Here is a 19945-nt window from a genome sequence, read left to right on the forward strand (position 1 = left end):
CCTTGAGATCCGGAGATCCCGGGTTCAAGACCCGCTCTGACCATTCGTTGAATTTGTTCCTGGTAGTCCCAGGTTCAACTTCCCAACTGCACTTGTAAATAGCCAACTGGTTTGCCTCCGGCCAGTTGGGATTCTGAACAGTTGTTGTTGTGTTCTGTAGTTTCGTTGATTGTGTTTCATTGGCCCTGAGAAGCCCCTATGGGGAGCGGTCAATTAAGTATGTATTGTATTGTATTGTACAATATCTTGGTGAATATAGAGTTTCAATTCCCTAGTCCGAAGTCCCGGTCCATATTCCAGAGTGACTCAAGATTTTAAGTGCTATCGTGGATATTTGTTTACATTTAAAACTGCTGTTAACGGCATTGATTCCAATTAAAACCAGAAAACAGATGCTTTGCAAGTCTCTAAGATGATAATTAAAAATATTTAATACTTTTTCTTAACAATACTGGAGAATTATAAAACTACGATGTTTGTCACAGACTCATACGATAACCCAAAAACTCGTTTTTGGTCGCGCAAACAATTCTTCAATACATATTTCCCCCATTACTGGTCACGTAGTCTTCCGTGGGTTAGTGATCATCACAATTGTCTCTGAAGAAAGAGATACAGGGTTCGAATTCCACTTAGGCCGCCTTTTACTAGTCTCCTATGCAGCCTTTTTTGTGTGGTCACGCAACGCTCCTCCCCTCACGCGTTGCATCACCAACCAAAGAACGACTGCGTAGGAGACTAGCCTTCTACCAATCTCGACCCCAGAGCTCTTCTCTTGACCGAGGGGAACCCCGAAACAAAGTGTCTTCTCATAGGTTTTTGTGAAGAACAATCAAAAGCGTCTCTAATTGGTGCATTCCGAGTGTTAGCACGAGGAGTGAGCAGGCGCCGTAAGGTTCAAATAGCCAATTTTTGGCTGTAAGAACCCTACGGCGAATGTTCTCCTACACAGAGTTTCCCAGAGCCTTGGGTCGAACCGAGGCTCTGGTGACGAGAATGGCCTTGTACGAGACAGAGAAATCTAACGCATGCGCAGCCACAGCGCGACCCGAAAAATAATAATAACTTTTAAAAAAGTCAAAAGTCCAAAAAGATACTCAGATACCAGAGTGTGGGTGCAGGGATGCCAGTGGTGAAAGCACTCGCCTCCCACCAATATGGCCCGGGTTTGATTCACAGACTCAGGGCCATTGGGTTAACTTTATTGGTTCTCTACTCACCGAGAGGTTTTTCTCCGGGTACTTCGGATTTCCCCTCTCCTGAAAAAATCCTGCCCACATTTGCTTTGACTTGATTTGCGTTAAGGGCGGGGCCTACTATTGTTATTGCGCATACGTTCTGCGCATCTCGGGATACTCAGATTTCTTATTGTTGGTGCTTATTTATACAGGTTGCGCGGTTCAAAACTATGGGGAGAAAGCAGAACTTAGCAAGTGATCTTGGTATCCAAAAAGAAAATTGGGGGTAATCTCGCATTTTTCAGAGATAATTAAGCTTCAATTTGGAAAAGAACACCATACATTGCCTTGTATTTTAAAGCTTTTTACAAATATTGTTGATTAATTATTTTCGAAAAATGCGCGGTTACCCCCAATTTTCTTTCTGGATCTGCTCTTCCCGCATATTCAGTAAACCGCGCAAAAATACCTTTGAATTAGTAGGCACCGTCCGTAATTATCTGTTAATTTCAGTTTACAGTGTCCCCAATTAGAACGACTAGACAATAGACCTTTTTGCAGATACGGATTTCTATTGTTTCGAAAGACATTATGGGATGACCAGGGGGCAAATTAATATGTATTTGCCCCCTGGGCATCCCATAATAACTATTTGAAACAATAGAAATCAAAATGGCCGCCGTATCTGCAAAAAGGTCTATTAAATAAAGTTCCTTTCCTTTCCTTTCTGTTACCTTTGAATAAAAATGAGGCTGGAGTTGACCTTGCTTAATTGATACAAGCTGCTTTTCTTTTGTAAACAGAAACTCAGTAGCATTACAACAGCAGAATTTACATAAAAAGCATGGTCAACACCAGCCTCGGTTTTATTCAAAGGCCTGGTAACTGAGCACAGAACTGTTTCATTTGCGTTTTGTAAAATCAAGGAAACTTGTTTGATTTTAGCTGTTTCTTCAGAGGCACCCGACGGAAATTATTTCAAAATGCAAAAAATAGGCAATAAACTTATAATATTTTTTTGATTTTTTTTATTTTGTTGGGAAAAAAAGGTGTTCCGTACCGTCACCGCGTACGGCCTAGCGGCTGGTCTTTCATATACCGAATCCGAAACAATTAACGTCCACAGAACAAAAGAAGAAAGCGAACGTAAAAATTTCTAATTAGTAAGGCCTAATCGGAATAGATCTTTTACAAATTCTTTAACTTTATTTTTACACGACCTTGTTTTTAAGGCTAAATAGCTTGTGGGGTCGTGCATAAATGAAATCAAATCAAATTAATTCATTTCAAACCATATTGGTTTTTGAGGAGAGGGGAAAACCGGAGTCAGACCCGGAAAAAACCTCTCGGAGCAGAGAAGAAAACCAACAAACTCAGCCCACATATGCCGCCGGATCTGGGAATCGAGCCCGGGCCAAATTGGTTTGAGGCGAGTGCCCACACCACTGTAGCGTGCGAGCAGGCTCTCCGAGGGACTGGTGTTCGGGGCAGAGAGCATCACCACTGCGCCATCCCTGCTCCTCATAACAATGGTTTTTTTGTCCTCTGCCATTTTTGTCCGGTATGTGAAAGTCTACCTGATCTAGCTCATTCATTTGGGCAAAATTTGATTCTTCGTAACGCAATCTTAAATTCCGCAAACGCAAACTTGATTCTTTGAAACACAAACTTGATTGCTTGAAACGTAAACTTGATTCTTCGAAACGCAAACTTGATTCTATGAAACGTAAACTTGATTTCTGAAAGCGACAGGGCTTGTGCGTACACTGTGGAATCCGCGACTCCAGTGCATACCATCTGAGAGATGCAATGACTTTTTGGACGAATCAAATCGATCGAAATTTCACGCTAAATTGACAAGGGCGATCTGGAGCTGTGTGTAGGAGTGGGATCAGTCTCATATGGTCTAGGGGCCAACATTTCTTTCCCGCACTGTACTGTCGTACAGGGAAGGAGGTAGGTCTCTGAAAGCAGTTTTTAAGGCCTAAGGTTAGCTTTTATGAATGTTTAGGATACTTTCTGTATTGGTAAAACAATGACCTGTGACCTGTAAAAAATACCAGCCGAGCTTTTAAAGCTTGAAGGCCGGGACACTAGGCGATAAGTCGCTTCGACACGTCGCGGGGATGTAATTTTGTGAAAATCATTGTCGCTGCGGCAGAATTTTGTCGCTGCGATCAGTTGCACGAATTCAAACCAGTTTGAATTCGTGCAACTGATCGCATCGACAGCGACAATGAGCAATCAGCATGGTATTAACCCTCACAAAAGGTGTCTCTCCTCTTTTGCCGAATGGTGTTTCAAGTAAACCCTTACTGAGTTACAGGGCGTCTTGTTCCATAAATACGCTGTCACTGAAATATGTAACTTACACAAAAAGCCGCCAAACTTCTCGGGCGGCATATAACGGTCACTTTCGTTCCCAGGGTCATCTTGAAGTGACGTGGCCTCCCCGTCATTGCAAGATGAATTCCAAATTTAAATAGAAAATATTGCATTTCTTCATTCACCCGTGACCGCCTTTTTTTCACATACTTTTGACATGCGGAATGGGTCTCAAGTCGCCACTAAATTGCGAAAGAACCAAAAAAACCCAGGGAACGCTTTGGATTGTTTGCTTGGAGCCCTTTCATTGTTACAAAAATAAGAGACAAAATTGTAGGATTTCGTTTTTCTTTTATTACTACAACCGCACCTTTTCATAGATTTAGAATGAATATTTAGTGTACAATGCATGTGTGCCATACCTATTGCAGTAGTATCATCTAACAACTTGTAAGATTTAATCCTTTCAAATGATTTTGAATGGAATAATCACGTGCGATAATGATAGGCAAGAACCTGTATAAAACCTGTATAACCTGTATAAACTGAGTTCATTAGGCAGTTAAATGAGCTAAATTATGGTACAAGGACCTACTTATATTAGCTGTTCCTTCACCTTAACAAACTTCCTGGTTAAAGAGTAGTAAGCCCTTGGGTGTTGGCTATACTATTTCTTAAAATATGCAAAATGCTGTCTACATTAAGAAATCCCTTGAATTTGACCTAGTATCCATGATCCCAACTTTAAAATGGTATTACCGGGCATTTTCCAGTTTGAAAACCCAGCCGTAAGGGGAAGGGAGCTGGAGAGATGGTGGAATGTTGATTTTAATGCCTCCTTTGACAGAAGCAGCACTCCATTCAAACTCTTTTTCAACTCCAAGCATTGTGACTATAGTTTTCTCACTTGTAATGGGTTCTCCTAACACTATTGTATCATTGGTTGGAAACTCGCCAACAACAATTGCATAGGCTAAAAATTCTGGTTTTGTAAACGTTGTTGTATACCTGAAAAATTAAAATGGCAAAATAATTATTAATGAATATTTAAGGTGTAAAGGCCCATGGGAAGGATGGGAAACTACAGCTGTACATGTAGTTTCTTGGCGATTTGTGAAAGAACAAATTTAATAAAAAATCAGAGTTCTAGGCATAATCCAAACGTAGGACTCTCAGTTTGAATAGTACGACCACTGAGCGAAAGTTTGAACCTATTGGCATTACGGATGCTAGGATGCTGATTTTTCAGTTGTCCTTTTGCCGTCGTCAAGCAACTAGTATCCCAAGACAAAACAAATGATTTTTTTTGTTCATGTTTTAGCTCACTATAAGACTATGATGAGGAAAAGACTCCCTTATGAACAGCAAGCTGAACTTAACAGATAAGAATACTGAAATAGTTAAATTATCAGTTTGTATTAATAATTTGATTTAGGTTTCTGATTTCTTAAATTTTAGTTAAATATGGCCCTAATTTTCTACTGTGTTGTCTTCTTTTTATCTTGTCATATATTTCACTGAAAAACCCCATGGGGATGTGAAATAAACGTATGTATGTGTTATATATATGTCAAGATCAACAAGTCAAAGGAAAAAATGGTCAATTGCCCACCCAAAGATCAAACCTCCTACAGCCACCTTTAACAACTCAAAGAATTACAAGTATGTTCAGTAATTTTTAAAGCTTTCGTAAGATGAATGACTGTGTCCTTACGCCAAAATTATCACTCCCTTATGAAAGTTAAATTGTGCTTCGTCTGGATGTAAAAAATAATGCTCAATAACTCGTGTATCACAATCCTCTTATTGACTTGGAAGGTCTTGCATAATTATTGCCAAAGTTTTAAAAAAGTATGAGAAAACTCTATCTTCTTCCAGTTGGCTGGAGATCCAATTACATAAAACTTAAAATAATACAGAATTATTGAATTGGGTATGGAAAAATCACCACTGCTGTTTCAAAAACTGCTGCAAGTTAATTTCTTAAAAAAGAGAGACTGTACACACTCACCAAACATTAGGAGCCACAGAATCTTTCTGTGCTCTCCAAGGCCGTGATGAGTAGATTGCCTCCCCATTTATCTTCAGCCACTTGCCCATTTCAAGAAGTCGCTCTTGGAATACTGGGACTATGATGCCTTCCTTGGTTGGCCCAATATTGAGAAGCAAGTTTCCACCACAACTAAACATCAAGAAAACCACAAGTAGCTGGGTATAAGAAAAATGCTGCAAAAATTCGTCTACTGCCAAATGTACCTCTGCCTCGTGCATGGGTGGGTGCTAATATAAGCCACAAGGGGTCTTATAGCCTGATCGTATCTTTGTGTGTCAATAGTTTGAAACAAGAAAATTATTATTATTTTACAAAGAAAAATACATAACTGTACAACACTTGTCCATCACACAGCAAGCAAGGGAAGAGCTATCTCCACAGAAACAACATGGTGGTAGAGCAAGACCTTCAACAACTGACCCAGAGAATCCAGCACCCTTGTCACAATACCCCACCCTCCAAGGGGCGGATACAGGGGGGGGGGGGGGGTGGATTGGGTGGATTTCCACCCCCTTTTTAGAGTAAAAATAACAAAAATGCGATTAACAGTGAAATAGAAACAAATCTGTTTCCATCTCTTTGTTAAAAGTCAAATGAAATAATATAGAGCAAGAAAAGTTCATTCGCAATGAAATCGATGTGTGGTTTTTGCGCATGTACCAGAAAGTATTGAATCTTTCTGAGCTTGTACAATCTACCAAAGAACGTCCATGTGTGTGCAGTGGGCAGCAGAACCAGGAGAACCGGGAGAGTCAGTCGCAGATTACTGGAAGCGGGCAGTGGCAATACCTTTCCTGGACGTCATCTGCTCAGAACTGGAATGCCGATTCAGCAAGGAAAAGCAGGCACACTACGAGCTTTGTGCTCTTATTCCTACAGTAATCGTTACCAAGTCATCTGAGAGAACAGCAGAACTTGCGAAGGTACTGCAAGGGAAGTGGGAACACTTGCTGCCGATCTCATCAGCCTTTGAAAGTGAACTCTGCCGTTGGAAAAGTTATTGTGAGCAGCAGGCGTTAGACAATGTCTCTGTATGATGCCTTTTGTCAAAACATGCTGATAACTTGTTTTTCCCTAATGTCCGGGAGCTGCTCAAGATTCTAGCTATACTGCCAATAGGCAGCACGGAAGCGGAGCCATCGTTCTCCTGTGTAAGAAGGGTACATACTGTATTTACCCGTGTATAAGTCGACCTTTTATGGCCTCAAAAGAAGCTCCAAAAATCGCCCTCGACTTATACACAGGTCAAAGATTTTGAGCCAAGTTCCAGCTAAGTACTTTATTCAAAATTAACATAATAATATTGTCTTGGGCATAACGAACGCAGTGGACAAAGCCAACAAAAGACTTCAAAATGAATGTAAGCAATTCCAGTTGAAATGAAAAAGGATTTGTCCAAATCTAAATGTTGAAGATACTCACAACCACAAATATGAAACAGACACTGGAAATTTTTGTTTTTCAAAGGCAGAAAGCTCTAAAAGGCATTTCTGTTTCTTCAAACAAACGCAATCGTTCAACGGCCTAGTACCCTGGCGCAATACCTCGTGTTTGCGTGCAAGCAGTGTCACTCTTCTTTATACAAACCTGGCTGATTAAATGCTTTTGCAAACTTTGTATTGTTTGGTTTATGAGTTTTGTTTTGTTTATCATGTGAGAAATTATAAGTCAAGGACCAATTAAACCTTGCACATTTTTGCATCGTTCACAAGTTATTTTCAAAGATTGACTCCTGCTTCTGTGATGTTGTGATTATCCTCTAAAGCCCTTTATCGTTGAACAACGAAACAGGTTAGTTTGAGGTTTGCATGTTCGATTTTCAGAGAATTTTTTCGAAACTCAAGGACAAAATGCCCGCATATACAACAACTGCTGAACCACAAAACTATTAAGCGCTTGAGGCCCTGATTTTTTTGTGTATCCACATTTCCAGAAATCGAAGAATACAAGACAAGACGCCTACAAAGGCGTATCCGTGGAATGCGCAAACAATTAACACAAATTGTCCAGTTACAGTCAACTTTAAGTACAGGTAGACTTCGGAAAATGGAGAAAGATTACCAGAAAGATACATCTGTAATATAACTTAAAGTTTTTTGTTGTAAAAACTCATTACTAATGTTACTAAATTTGCAAATGCAAACAACGAAGCCCTATTAGCAGGTTATCAGGATACAGGATCTTTTATTTGTTTATTTTTTGGAAGGAGACTTAATTCAAATCCTACAGTTTTACTTCCTTCGTTAACTCCTTTCATCCAAAAATTACAGGATCAGCCTTAAATCATCCAAAAAACTTATTACAAATCACAGTTCAACAACTTATCATCCTGGGCCAGTTGTTCAGAAACTGGGTTTTAAACCGAGTTTTATCCTCTACTCCCAAATGCTGTTCAAGGCTGATACTCAGTAAAACTTTACATTAGAAGAAGTCAATCTTGAAAAACAAAAATAAGCAAAGGAAACTGTGACCAAAAATTTGAAAACATGAAACAAAAGTTTATGCTAATCCTGGATTAAGGTAATTGGCTTTCGAACAACCGGGCCCTGTAATCGACGTCTGGTTCTGTAATCCTGGTTTAGTTCCTTGCAAACTGTATAAATTTGCCGTGGCGAAGACAAGAAGACAACATCCGCGCTCTATTTCTCTCAATGCTCAAAAATTCCGTAATTGCATGTTCTATAGTCCAGTCCAAAGTTCTGATTTTACAATTCCATAATCTTGATTTCAGTAACTTGGTACCAAACGTTCCACAATAACTTGAAATCTCGTTTAGAAAATTATTAAATCCAGTAGTCCAGTCCGGATTGAGATCGTCAAAACTCCCTCTATCATCGATTCAAAACTCAACAAAAGCTACAAGTAGTAAATAGTTCTCAGAAACTACAACAGTTCGTCCTGATTCTACACTCGAGCTGAACAAAAAACCCAAAAAACCCTTGTCATCGTTTCTCGAGAGAACAGACAAACAGCCGAAACTGTTCTGTGCCTGCCCCTTACGGCACTGAAAAAGTACCGTACGCTGTACAATAGTACTTGACCGTAGCCCTTGGCCGAGAAACTAATCTTAGCAAAAAGCCCGAGAAGCGATCAGGATACGGGATAATTAGGTAAAACAAATTATGGGGATACGGGATTTTTAGTCTGGTGGGGGGGAGGGAGGGGGGAGGGGGTGGAATTGAGGAGATACGGGATATTTTTTAAAGTAAGTACGCATTGCGTGTGGTAGTGCAGTAACTTGACAGTGTTTTTTTCCATAACTGTCAACTGAGCTGCGTTTTGTTTTTTCCACGAGATTCAAGTCCTTGCACAATATGTAGCTCTAATAGTACACGACATTGTTTGGTATCGTAAATCATTACGGTGCCATGGTAGACATCTTTGCTATATACCCTCTAAGAAGACATGTGGTTCAGTAAAATACTAAGCCCAGAACAATTGAGGAAAATAAAAGGAAATCTAGAAACATTTGGCTTCAAAGCTGACATGTTGATCATTTACAACTTCTTTCTCACCACAAGCTTAAGCGTGTACTCTGAGCTTCTGACACCTTTCCAAGACCAATGTTACTAAAGTTTCCCTTTCCAGCGGGGTTAGTATCTGGATGGGGGACGTCAAAATATGCGACTTTTGCTGTCAGGAACATACGACCAAAAATTCTATTTTAACGCTCAAAAATGCGAACAAAGCAAAGTACAGATTTTGCTAGCCTGCTTTATGCAAAACAAATATTGACGAAACAGTAAATGAAGATTAATATGTAGTTTTTAAGGAGAGCAGAAGGAACTTTTAGGAAGTGTCGATCGAGAATAAAACAATTTGCCATCAGCGAAAAACATTTCGGGAGATTTTTGTTACGTTCCATCAGAGTTCAATTTTTCTATCGTACTTTTGGTCATACAAGTAAAATCGCAAAATCGAAAGTGACATCGATTTTAGCGGCCGCCTGTGATCAAGTTATACCTTGCGTGTTTACTGACAACTCACGAAACAAAGGATGCATCTGTGACAAAATGACGGCATAACACCTGGTTTTTGTAAGTGCGTTTTTTTTTCTTTCAAGTGTTATAAAGTTCGACAAGATCTATGTGCGAATTTAACACAAAGATCACAATCGTTGATGCTAGTCCAAGTGTCAGCTGAAGTTAAGCTCCTCCGAATGAGGTTAGTACTTGGATGGGGGACAGCTGCAAAGTCCCCGTGACGGCGATAGCTAATTCGTTTTTTTTTAACTTGATTTCATTTTTATCTTGTTTGGCTGTTGAAAGCTATTTTCTTATTTTCTTTCTACGTCAAAACGGCGAACAAACTGGTTCCCAAGAAATATTGGAGTACGTATTCGTTCTATGCAAAATGCTTCTAATGAAGTATTCGTTCTATGCAAAATAATAATGTGTTCACAGTGGAACACACAAGTAAGAAGCAAGATCTAGAAATAATGTAGAAAATTCTCCTTACCTTTAAAGCTTGCCTTTCTCAAAGAAAAAGCATGTATCCACTTTATCGAATAGTTTAATACTGAAACAATCATGGCGGGCGGAAAGATTCTATTATAAATATTTGCTTTCACCAGACTTACGGAAGTATGTCACGGTGGCCGAGTGGTCTAACGCGCTAGCAGAGAAGAAACGCTTGGTTTGGAAGTATAGGAGCTCCCCTCGGGGCAGGGAAGTTTGGAAATATTGGAGGGAATATAAGTCAGTCCACCCGATCGGAGATTAATTCAATATCCATGGGGTATGCACATTTGCGATTACCAACAAAAAAAAGACACCAGCCCGGTTTTAAGACGTGGATGCCTTCGGCATTCCACGTAATTAGTGTCCCAGTAACATTGAACAAAGAAATTAAGAAATTGCTTTTTTCGCCATCAAAAATGGGGGGTCGACTTATACACAGGTAAATACGGTACGTGGCTTAGGAGCACAATGACTACCGAAAGGCTTTCATACTTAGCTGTGAATGCGATGTATTGCCACAGTGTTCGCATCCATCGCAATCAGGTGTGCAACAAGTACATGGCAATGCATCCAAGATGAATGATGTCAGCTTGCCTACTCAGTCAATAATCAGGTTGTAAGTATGGTATTCTTAGCTTATTGAATTTGGAGGAAACATCATCTAAGAAGACACACCAATTGTGAAGTTGTTTCATCGTGTTCCAACTGAGTTCAAAACCTTGCGGTTCCGGCCATGTGACTACGGTAACAGTAAATACGCCAATGCTGCCTCTTTAGGGACGGACCATTGGGTATTTTAGGGGGATGGGTTGGATTCAGCTTTTTCGTCTTGTGCAACTTTTTTCCTGGAGTAGCATGTGAGCTAGCTTTTTTCGTAAGCCATGGCTTTGCATGATTTTTTTTTATATTTTCCCCATTCAGCTTGACAGCTGGCATTGAGGGGGATTTCTGCATGCCCCCTCCCCTAGAATATCTAATGGTCCATTCCTTGTCCACCCCCCTTTTTAAAATCCTGTATCCGCCCCTGCCTCCAAAGCAATGCAAAATAAAACTTTCTTTCCTTTTCTCACCTCACTGCCTGAGCAAGAAGGGTAACAAGTTCATTAGTGGTTTGGAAGTCTTCAATATTGGCATTTCTCCTGTATCCCCAAGAATGCATGTCAACAGTTGTAGCATCTTCCCATTTCTTTTTCTGTAACACCTCTGCAGGCAAGTTATTTGAATGGTTTTAATATTACAAGACTATTATTGCACCTTTCACAAAGATGACTGTGAACTCTTAAGTTAAACTTTCAACAAATATTTTCCCTTGTTGTACCCTGACCAACCATGTCTGCTGCGACAATAATCATGGCAAACGTTCATGTAATAATCAGAAATTGATATATTGGATCAAACTCATCCCATCACAACACTGGATTTGACCCATTATAACCCTGAATTTCTTTTTCTGTACTCCGAGTGCAATTAAAAACTTAAAAGTGTGATATTTTGTTCGGATCCACCAAACTTTGCCAGCCACAATGCAAATTTGAATGTTAAGAAGGGTTATATAATGGTCCCCAGAGAGCTAAGATGGTGTCATAGATGCTGGCTAATTCGAAGCCATTGTCTCTGTTCAAAGAGGGCCTACATAATCGTATCTCAACTGCCTCCCAGATGTGGCGTTTGAATGTGTTCTTTCTGTGGCAAAATTTGCATTGTGGCAGACGAAGTTTGGTGGATCCGAAAGAAATATCCCACTTGTAAGTTTTTAATTGCGCTCTGAGTACAGAAAAAAAAATTCATATTTTATTTTAAAATCATGATTCCAGAGCACGAAAACAATATTTTTGATTCCATTATAAACCTATTTTGCAACAGGGACTCATAAACGAGACAAATGAAACTGCTAATTTCTGGTACATTTCATCACGTTGAAGCTGCCTGAACTTGTCATATGAGAGACAATAATTTGCTTAAATATTATTGTCCAGATAAGTGAGAGGATCACTTCAATCCTTCAAACAAGGGTCCGAAATTGCGCCTTCCTTGGTCACCAATGCGACTAAGAATTGAGTACTGGCGCCAGTGGGCATCCTGCTATTAAGTTCAGAGCCATTTGCCAACAGGTGTCTTACTTTTTATACTGCCGATGTTTTTCATGTTTTCATGAAAGAGATTCAAGGGACTGGTTCCAGGAACGTAGCATGGTAACAACATGGTAGCTTGTGTGCAACAGAACGCGACTAGTGTTTCTGTGGCTGAGATTTTCAGCAAACTAAGGGCAGATGGATTTCTTTATTACTTTTGAGGTCGGATATATTTTCTCTCCAAAATGTCAGCTTTCAAAAGCGAAAAATAATGCTTTACACATACACAAGACCGCATGGTTGTTGCTTTCTGGTATCCATAAAAAAGTTCAACCCATGCCTTTTCAGGTGAAAACTTTTGGCGATCACAATTTGCCATCTGGCGACTGAAAATTTTTATCTAGTCGCCTGTTGGCACCCATATAAAAAAGTTAATTTTGGACCCTGCAAACAATCATTTCTTTTTTATGAATTAATAAGCATAAAGCCCTAAATAGTACCATTTTAAAACATTGAATTTTAAGTACATCCTATTCATGTAAAACACACTTAACTTTGTCACCAAGTCATGCACCATGATGCACAATATTTATTACATGAACAACAGTTCATGTAAATGTCATATTTCTTTTAGTGCTACATTATATCAATTCCCTCAGGGGTCAATAGTGACCGACCAGTCTACCACTGGAAATGCTGAAATTTCTTCGCGGCTTTATGAAAAAAAGACTTAAAACGTCGTGTCTTAGAGAGTATTAATTTTTTTTACCCGAACTACCCGTAAAGCAATTTGCCAGCGCAAGTGAAAGAAGGCTGGACAAGTTAATAAGCGAGAGACATTCAAAGAAGACAAAGGATGGCACAAACTGTTACAAGGTGTTTTGGTTATGTTATTTAACAATTAGACCTGTGGCCCGCAAAGGCTATGGGTCAATAGCCCACGAGGCAAAGCCGAATAGGCTATTGACCTGTGGCCCTTAAGGACAAATTATTGTTTTAGTATCACCCAACTAGTCGGACAGAAAAGGCAATAATAAAGTTAGCAAATGCAAGTTAAAGAAATATTTATTTGGGAAAAAAACTAAAGAAAATGTCACGCTTTTCACTACTCGAGGATTATTAATAATAACTTCCTCTAGTAGCGTAGCTAATCAAAATGGAGGATTTGCATTAGTCCACTAGTTGGGTGATATTAATAATTTTATGGCATTATCACAAGGGCATAACGCTTCAACCAAACTTACTTGGATTGAAGCGATCTGGAACAGTCAATACACCTCCATGATGCTGACGAGAGTCATTTCCCCATCGGTCATTAACAACCACTGTGTCCTTAACAGGGCTGTCAAATAACAAATAAAATAATATTGATAACCGCATGCACACGGTTTATTTGAACAACAATACAATTAATTACATGCAACGAGAGAGCTGTACAGTAATTTCACTAAAGATCAGTAGCACTGTGCATCTTCTTTGCTTTGCTTATTTAATGAGGACATAGCTTTTGAGTGAATGTAGAGGTTGTTAACCCACTGACTTCTGAACCGCGCCCCTTTGACGAGTAAAATCGTCTGGCGTTGGACCGAGTAAAATCTCTTATATCGCACTCTTAGGAGTCAATGGATTAATAACAAGACAATAAAATTATTCACAAAAAAAAATAATCTCATCTGGTGCCAGCAATGTGACAATAGATGCTGCTACACTGTTTAACCCCTTGACGCCCAAACTGGCGTAAGCCAGCCAGACTTAGTATTTTACTAGTCTAAGAGCTGTCTATCGCCAGACGATTTTACTTATCAATGGGGAACCCCTGGGAGTCAATGGGTTAACCCCGGCCCTAACCCTATGTAACATCTCGTGTTTTGGGAAACGCTCACACTCCAGCAATACTCCACGCTCCATGTGCTTTAAAATTAATTTTAGAACATTTACTTTTGCACAGAAGTATGTTGTTCTCATTGTACAGTTTGTCAGGCTACTAATAGGTTTATCATCAAGTATATGATCTTGATATTAAGTTGATTGCCTCCACTTCAACCCATAGCCTACAGGTAACCTACGGGTAACTTAATAAACATTATACCTGGATGGAGCTTGATAGTCTAAAAGAAGTGAATGATGTTTCAACAATGGATATGTAGTGGAAGTCATCTTCAGAGTAACATGACTTCAGGAATCGATTTTGTAACACCAATCTTCAACAACAGTCACTCTCAGGGCTACACTCACCCTTAAGTTACATGTATTTACTTCACTCCCAGCTTTACACACACAAACACTCAAGACACCTGTCATTGTATAGCCATGCCAGAAACTCCTTGCTCATCCAGTAGTCTGAACTTGCCTCCCAATCTCCATCAGTCCACAGGACATCTGGCTCATACTTTTTCACTAGGTCATAAATTTGTGGTGTGGAAATAGCCTGTTAAAAAAACAACAACATTACAACAATAAGATTCATAAACAAATGCCTAAAGATGCAGACATGTCATAAATGGCACGCACAGTAACTAAGGTACTGTAAGGTAACTAAAGGTGGATTTGACACTGTCACAGGTTCATACCCTGGACAAAGCAACACTATCGGACTTGGTTATGACTGAGGAGAAAGTATTGCCTTTGTAATATAAATCGGCAAATGGTTAGACTTTTGAGTCCTGTAAGAAAAGGACTGGATCTCTTTCATAATGGCAGCCAAATAAAATATTCTTAAGTTTAATGCTAATGAGCCTTTCTAGCCTTGCTACATGTATGACACGAAAATCTCAAAAGAATTTTGTTTCAAAATGAGGGCAGTAGGTCTAATTAACATAAATACAAATGAATGTACATAAAAAGGAGGTTGCCATTATGAAAGTGGTCTCTAGGCCCTGTCTCAAAAATTATGCTTGTTCATACATGTAAACTCTGTGGGACATTAAAAGAACCTACATAAAATTACGGATTTTGTGTTTTGACAAGGCAAAAACATTACATGTACATGCTCTAATAAAACGCATATTGTTTATGACTTGCCCAAAGGAAAAACACCAATCCTGTTTGCAACCTGCCTTGCATTGGGCAAATCATTACATTTATAAATCGACACTATTTTGACACAAAACACCCCCACCTCTGGAAACAAACACAAATTTTAATAAAGTAACCAGTTTGTTATATCAAAACTGTACAATGATATTTTGTGCCTGTGAAAGTAAACAATTTTTGAAATTTCCTCTATGTACACTGTACATGTATGTACCTTGACATATTCTTGAGTGTGATACTGATTTTCCTGGTCCTTTAGGTACAAAGGATGAAACCACTCAAACAGTGAAAAGTACAATCCAAAGTGAACATCTGTTTTTTCACGAAAGGAATTGGCAAGAGCCGCTATCAAGTAATAAAGAAAAGAAAAAATTATGATAATTACCATCTTACATGACAAAACCAAGTGTTCTTTTGAAAAGAATTAGAAAAACTTCTTAAGTTTCTTTTATCTTTTCCATAATTTGTACATGTATGTGAAAAGTTCAAAAGCAATCTGATTGACCATTGCACAGGGTAGTGAAAGAAATCAATCCATGCACTTGTACCGTTCTTTTCATCTAAGCGTGGACACGTCACGAGGGAAACATGCTCTATTTGGCTGCAACATGACAAGTTTTGTCTTAATTCAATCATTCAAAGTTTGAGGCAAGTTCATGCAAGTTTTCCTAGAATGGCAACAAGACTGGATATCCTTAAGACTTTTTCTAGGAAACTGACCCTGATCTGATAAAGTATGCTTCAAATAGCTTCAGTAAAACTGTTGCACATAAAAATTTGCTTATACACATGTATTAACCCATTAATATATTGCCTCCTGGGGGTTTCCCCCTGAGTGATTAATAATTATGTATTTATACATTGTACTCACCAACAAGGTCCATATGTGGGCCAGTATCAACTGCATTGTAATTCCAAGACACATTCGATTTCCAGTTGGTCCAACCATCATGATGCTTGGTGGTTAGAACATAGTATCTGTGTTATCCCAGTCAAAACACAAGAACCAATAAAAGTGAATAAGAATTCATCTTTGTCCCCAAAAGGTTACACTTCTTTCAGTCAGCACATAGGTAACAGCCTCTAGCTGATTCTAAACCAGGAAGTCCACTCTTCTAAATAGCCTACATGTAAAGTACTATCTTGAAGCAAGAGTGGTTGCCAAAAGCTATATCAATAATAGACTTCAGGAACATATTTCTGAATAAACCAACGAGATGTTGTTAATATCAGAACTAACCAAAAGAATTGCAGCCTTTGGGAGTTAAAAATGGTCAGAATATTTCCTAGGCAGGAGTGTGCCATGAGGCTGCTGTGGAATCTCCTTTCATTTACTTTGATAGTATACAGTACTTGGAAAAATTCCTTGATTCTGATCAATTGACATTTTCAGGTGACACAATGTAGGAGAGGCATAGTAATTCATAATTTGCACAAAACAGGCAATTCAGTGCACTGTGATCATGATTGGTCAATGATGAAAGAAACTCACAGATAGTTATGAAATTGTTGACGTTGGACAGTGTAATGTGTCCATGAGAAGGATGGTGAGCCAGTTGCTTGGCACCAAGTGGAAGGACAACTGAAAAATCAGAGCCCTCTAGAGGCAGAATTCTAACTACATGTAAAACCTCTGTAACCCTACATGCACACCCACTGGACCCACTGAGTTACAAGACATCCCCCTCTGGGAACTATGAACTTGTCCATCTAGATTCTTGATAGACAGTGTCCCACTTGTCTGCAGGCTCTACTTTATAATGATTATTAATATCCCTTATACAATCTAGAATAAAACCATACTTGTAAATTGTTCAAAGACCAAAGGCCAGTGCAATTTTGTTGGTCTCTACAAAAATTCCACATGCTCATTAATTCCAAATTGCACTTGAAATCATGTAATTACCAATACAAAGGTGCTGGAACAAACACTCTTAAGGAGGTTCAAAAGGGTTTTCAGTTGACAGCATGCACATAAACCATTGCATGCTATAATTTTAAAACTGCTCCTGTCATCTGAGAAATCAAAATGGCTGGCCGGGTTTTGCTTACCTTTCTTTTAGTTCCTATACAGATGGAATATAAAAAGATATCTCCTATTCAGAAAATGTACTAAATTTCTGCACTTAAGTCCATCTCCCTTGGCCTATAGCTCCATGTACACAGCATCTATGGACTCTATTTAGCTTAAGTACATTTTGTTTTCCCATTTCATACCACACGATGCTCTCAAGGGGTTTTCCTTTGGCTATTTCATAATTATTTAAGTTATGTGTACATATGCACGTGCATAAGACAACATTTGTAAGAAACTTTTCTCTAGAGTAACATCACGGGGTCTGAAATGGGAAAACAAAACAGTACAAGCTAAAAAGAGGTCTATTGAGCCGGTGACAAACTTTGCACAGCCATAAATGCTGAATGTGTAAACGAACCCCCTCGAATTTAAATTTTATGGTAGATTTCTTAGGCTGCAGGAATGTCGCAGTGACAAGAGCACTTGCCTGCCACCAATGTGGCCCGGGTCAGATTCCCACACTCAGCATCAAATGTGGGTTGAGTTAGTTGGTTCTCTACTCTGCACCGAGAGGATCTTTCCCGGGTACTCCAGTTTTCTTGTCTCCTCAAAAACCAACATTTCATTTCATTTGATTTGATTTATCGATTTCAGTTTACAGTGTGCCCAATTTATAGTGTTCCAGAGCTAGAACGACTACATACATACATACATACACACTTTATTTATGGAGGGTAACACTAAATACCATAGCTAAAAGCTAATGAACTTGTGGCCCTCAAACATTAAAAAAATACAGAATTCAAATATCTAAAAAACTATGCTATCAAATCTATAAATTCTAGTAAATATTAAATTAAATTAACATCAATCTAAATACTGAAGTGGGTCCGGTTTCTGGAAGGCTGGTTAGCGCTAACCATTGGTTTAGAGATATCAAAAGCTATAGGTTTCCATGGTATTTAACACTGGTTAGCGCTAACCATGCTTCGAGAAGGCAAATGGCGGACTAAACACTTAAATTAAGTTACTTTCCTTTTCTTTAACATCTACCATTATGTGACAATTCTGCATGTGAAGATTTCACCATTCCTGTTTTTCAAAACAGACAAAATAATTATGTTCCTCTGATGGGTGCTTAATACCCTAGCCAAGTTTCGTCTTGATATGCTAACTACATCTAAGAACAGAATACGTTTATTTGTGTGAAAAAAGCGAAACTATTTCTAGCTTCCTCAAGCACAACTGGCATACTTATTTTCGTAACGAGGTAGTCACGTGAAAATTATCGATAGGTAAGATGGTGTGCCTGTAAGGCATTTAAAAACACTCACCACAACAGAGCCTACGATTTAAAGCAAGTCTCAATTAGGTTAGAAAGGAAGATACCATTTCTAAAACAACGCCTTCCATTACCTCGCCCCAGAGTTGGACACAAGTTGAGCAAATTCATCTGGATTGAAAAACTCAGCAGTAAACATGGGAGCAAAATCTGGGTATGAAAATCCAGGTGGATAGTTCTTTTCCATAAAAGCAACGTACTCAGGGGATTTTTTGCCCTTCCAGCTATACCAAAACCACTCACTACCAAAACTGGGAACTGAATAAAGTCCCCAATGCATGATAATTCCAAATTTTGCTTCATCATACCAATACGGAATGGGCCTACGGTCTAGACTTTCCCAAGTAGCTTCATATTTCTGGGCTTGGCTGGCTGTGAAACTAGTTGCAATGACCACCAAAAGCACCGTTAATGTCAGGAAACAGTGAAAATCACCCATGTTCAGCGCACACAAGCTAACTTGACGGAAAGGGGCGAACTTTGCGTTCACGCAACTCCTTCGGTATGATCAAAGCCGAAAAATACTTTACGTAATACGTTAGGGGGTTTTTGGGACTTTATCACGTGATAGAGGACTTTGGTTTTGCATTACTTCACTCAGTGATTGGTTCAAAGTTTTCGTGCTATTTTCTCAACCAATCAGAAGTGAAACATAACCAATCTTTGCTTGCGCGTGCACATTTTCCCGCGCTTTGTGTTGCCTTCGTGTAATTACTTCGAGTTTTCGTTCGTTTACTGGATTGTGTCCGTCCTTTTTGATTGGCCAAAGTAATTACTTTGGTTTTGGTTTTACGACACTCAATCGAAACTCGCTCTATCCATTGTTTTAAGGCCGGGACACACTAGGCGATAAGTCGCTGCGACACGTCGCGGGAACAAGTCGCCGCAACAAATCGCCTGGTGTGACACGGTTAATTTCATGAAAATCATTGTCGCTGCAGCAGAATTTTGTCGTTGCGATCAGTCGCACGAATTCAAACCAGTTTGAATTCTTGCGACTTATCGCAGCGACAAAATTAGCGAAAGCAGCGTTGTCGCATCGTGTGTACACTTCCGACAACAAGTCGCTGCGACAAAATATAAATGAACCAATGAGAGAGCGTCATATGGTCATCCATATTGAATTAGAAAACTAGTTCACATTCCCCCTCATACGAGATCACTGTGTGTGCTCCGAACAGGCGTCGTGTAGCAGCGACTTGTTTTGCAAGTAGTACACATGGAGCAATTTGTCGCAGAGACATGTCGCTGCGACTTGTCGCCTAGTGTGTCCCGGCCTTTAATTAGAGCGAGTTTCAATCGAGTGTCGTAAAACCAAAATCAAAGTAATTACTTTGGCCAATCAAAAAGGACGGAGACAATCCAGTAAACCAATCAAAACTCGAAGTAATTACACGTAGCAGACACAAAGCGCGGGAAAATGTGCACGCGCAAGCCACGATTGGTTTTGTTTCACTTCTTATTA

The 19945-nt window shown here is 39.3% G+C and overlaps 1 protein-coding gene and 1 pseudogene across 1 annotated transcript; one reads left to right on the plus strand and one right to left on the minus strand.

Annotated features, from left to right (window-relative positions):
* Positions 1–3834: 3834 nt before the first annotated feature.
* Positions 3835–19007, minus strand: LOC137969770 (alpha-L-fucosidase-like). The gene is made up of 8 exons (XM_068816126.1): positions 18555–19007; positions 15993–16099; positions 15336–15466; positions 14383–14516; positions 13333–13430; positions 11087–11219; positions 5515–5685; positions 3835–4511 (listed from the first exon to the last, which is right to left on the minus strand). Exons 1-8 carry the CDS (start codon positions 18917–18919, stop codon positions 4259–4261), a joined length of 1392 nt encoding a protein of 463 aa, XP_068672227.1. The 5' UTR covers positions 18920–19007; the 3' UTR covers positions 3835–4258.
* On the plus strand, positions 5773–6891 carry LOC137970300 (uncharacterized; annotated as a pseudogene).
* Positions 19008–19945: the final 938 nt, after the last annotated feature.

This window comes from Montipora foliosa, chromosome 9 (assembly GCF_036669935.1).
Source record: "Montipora foliosa isolate CH-2021 chromosome 9, ASM3666993v2, whole genome shotgun sequence".
Lineage (NCBI taxonomy): Eukaryota > Metazoa > Cnidaria > Anthozoa > Scleractinia > Acroporidae > Montipora > Montipora foliosa.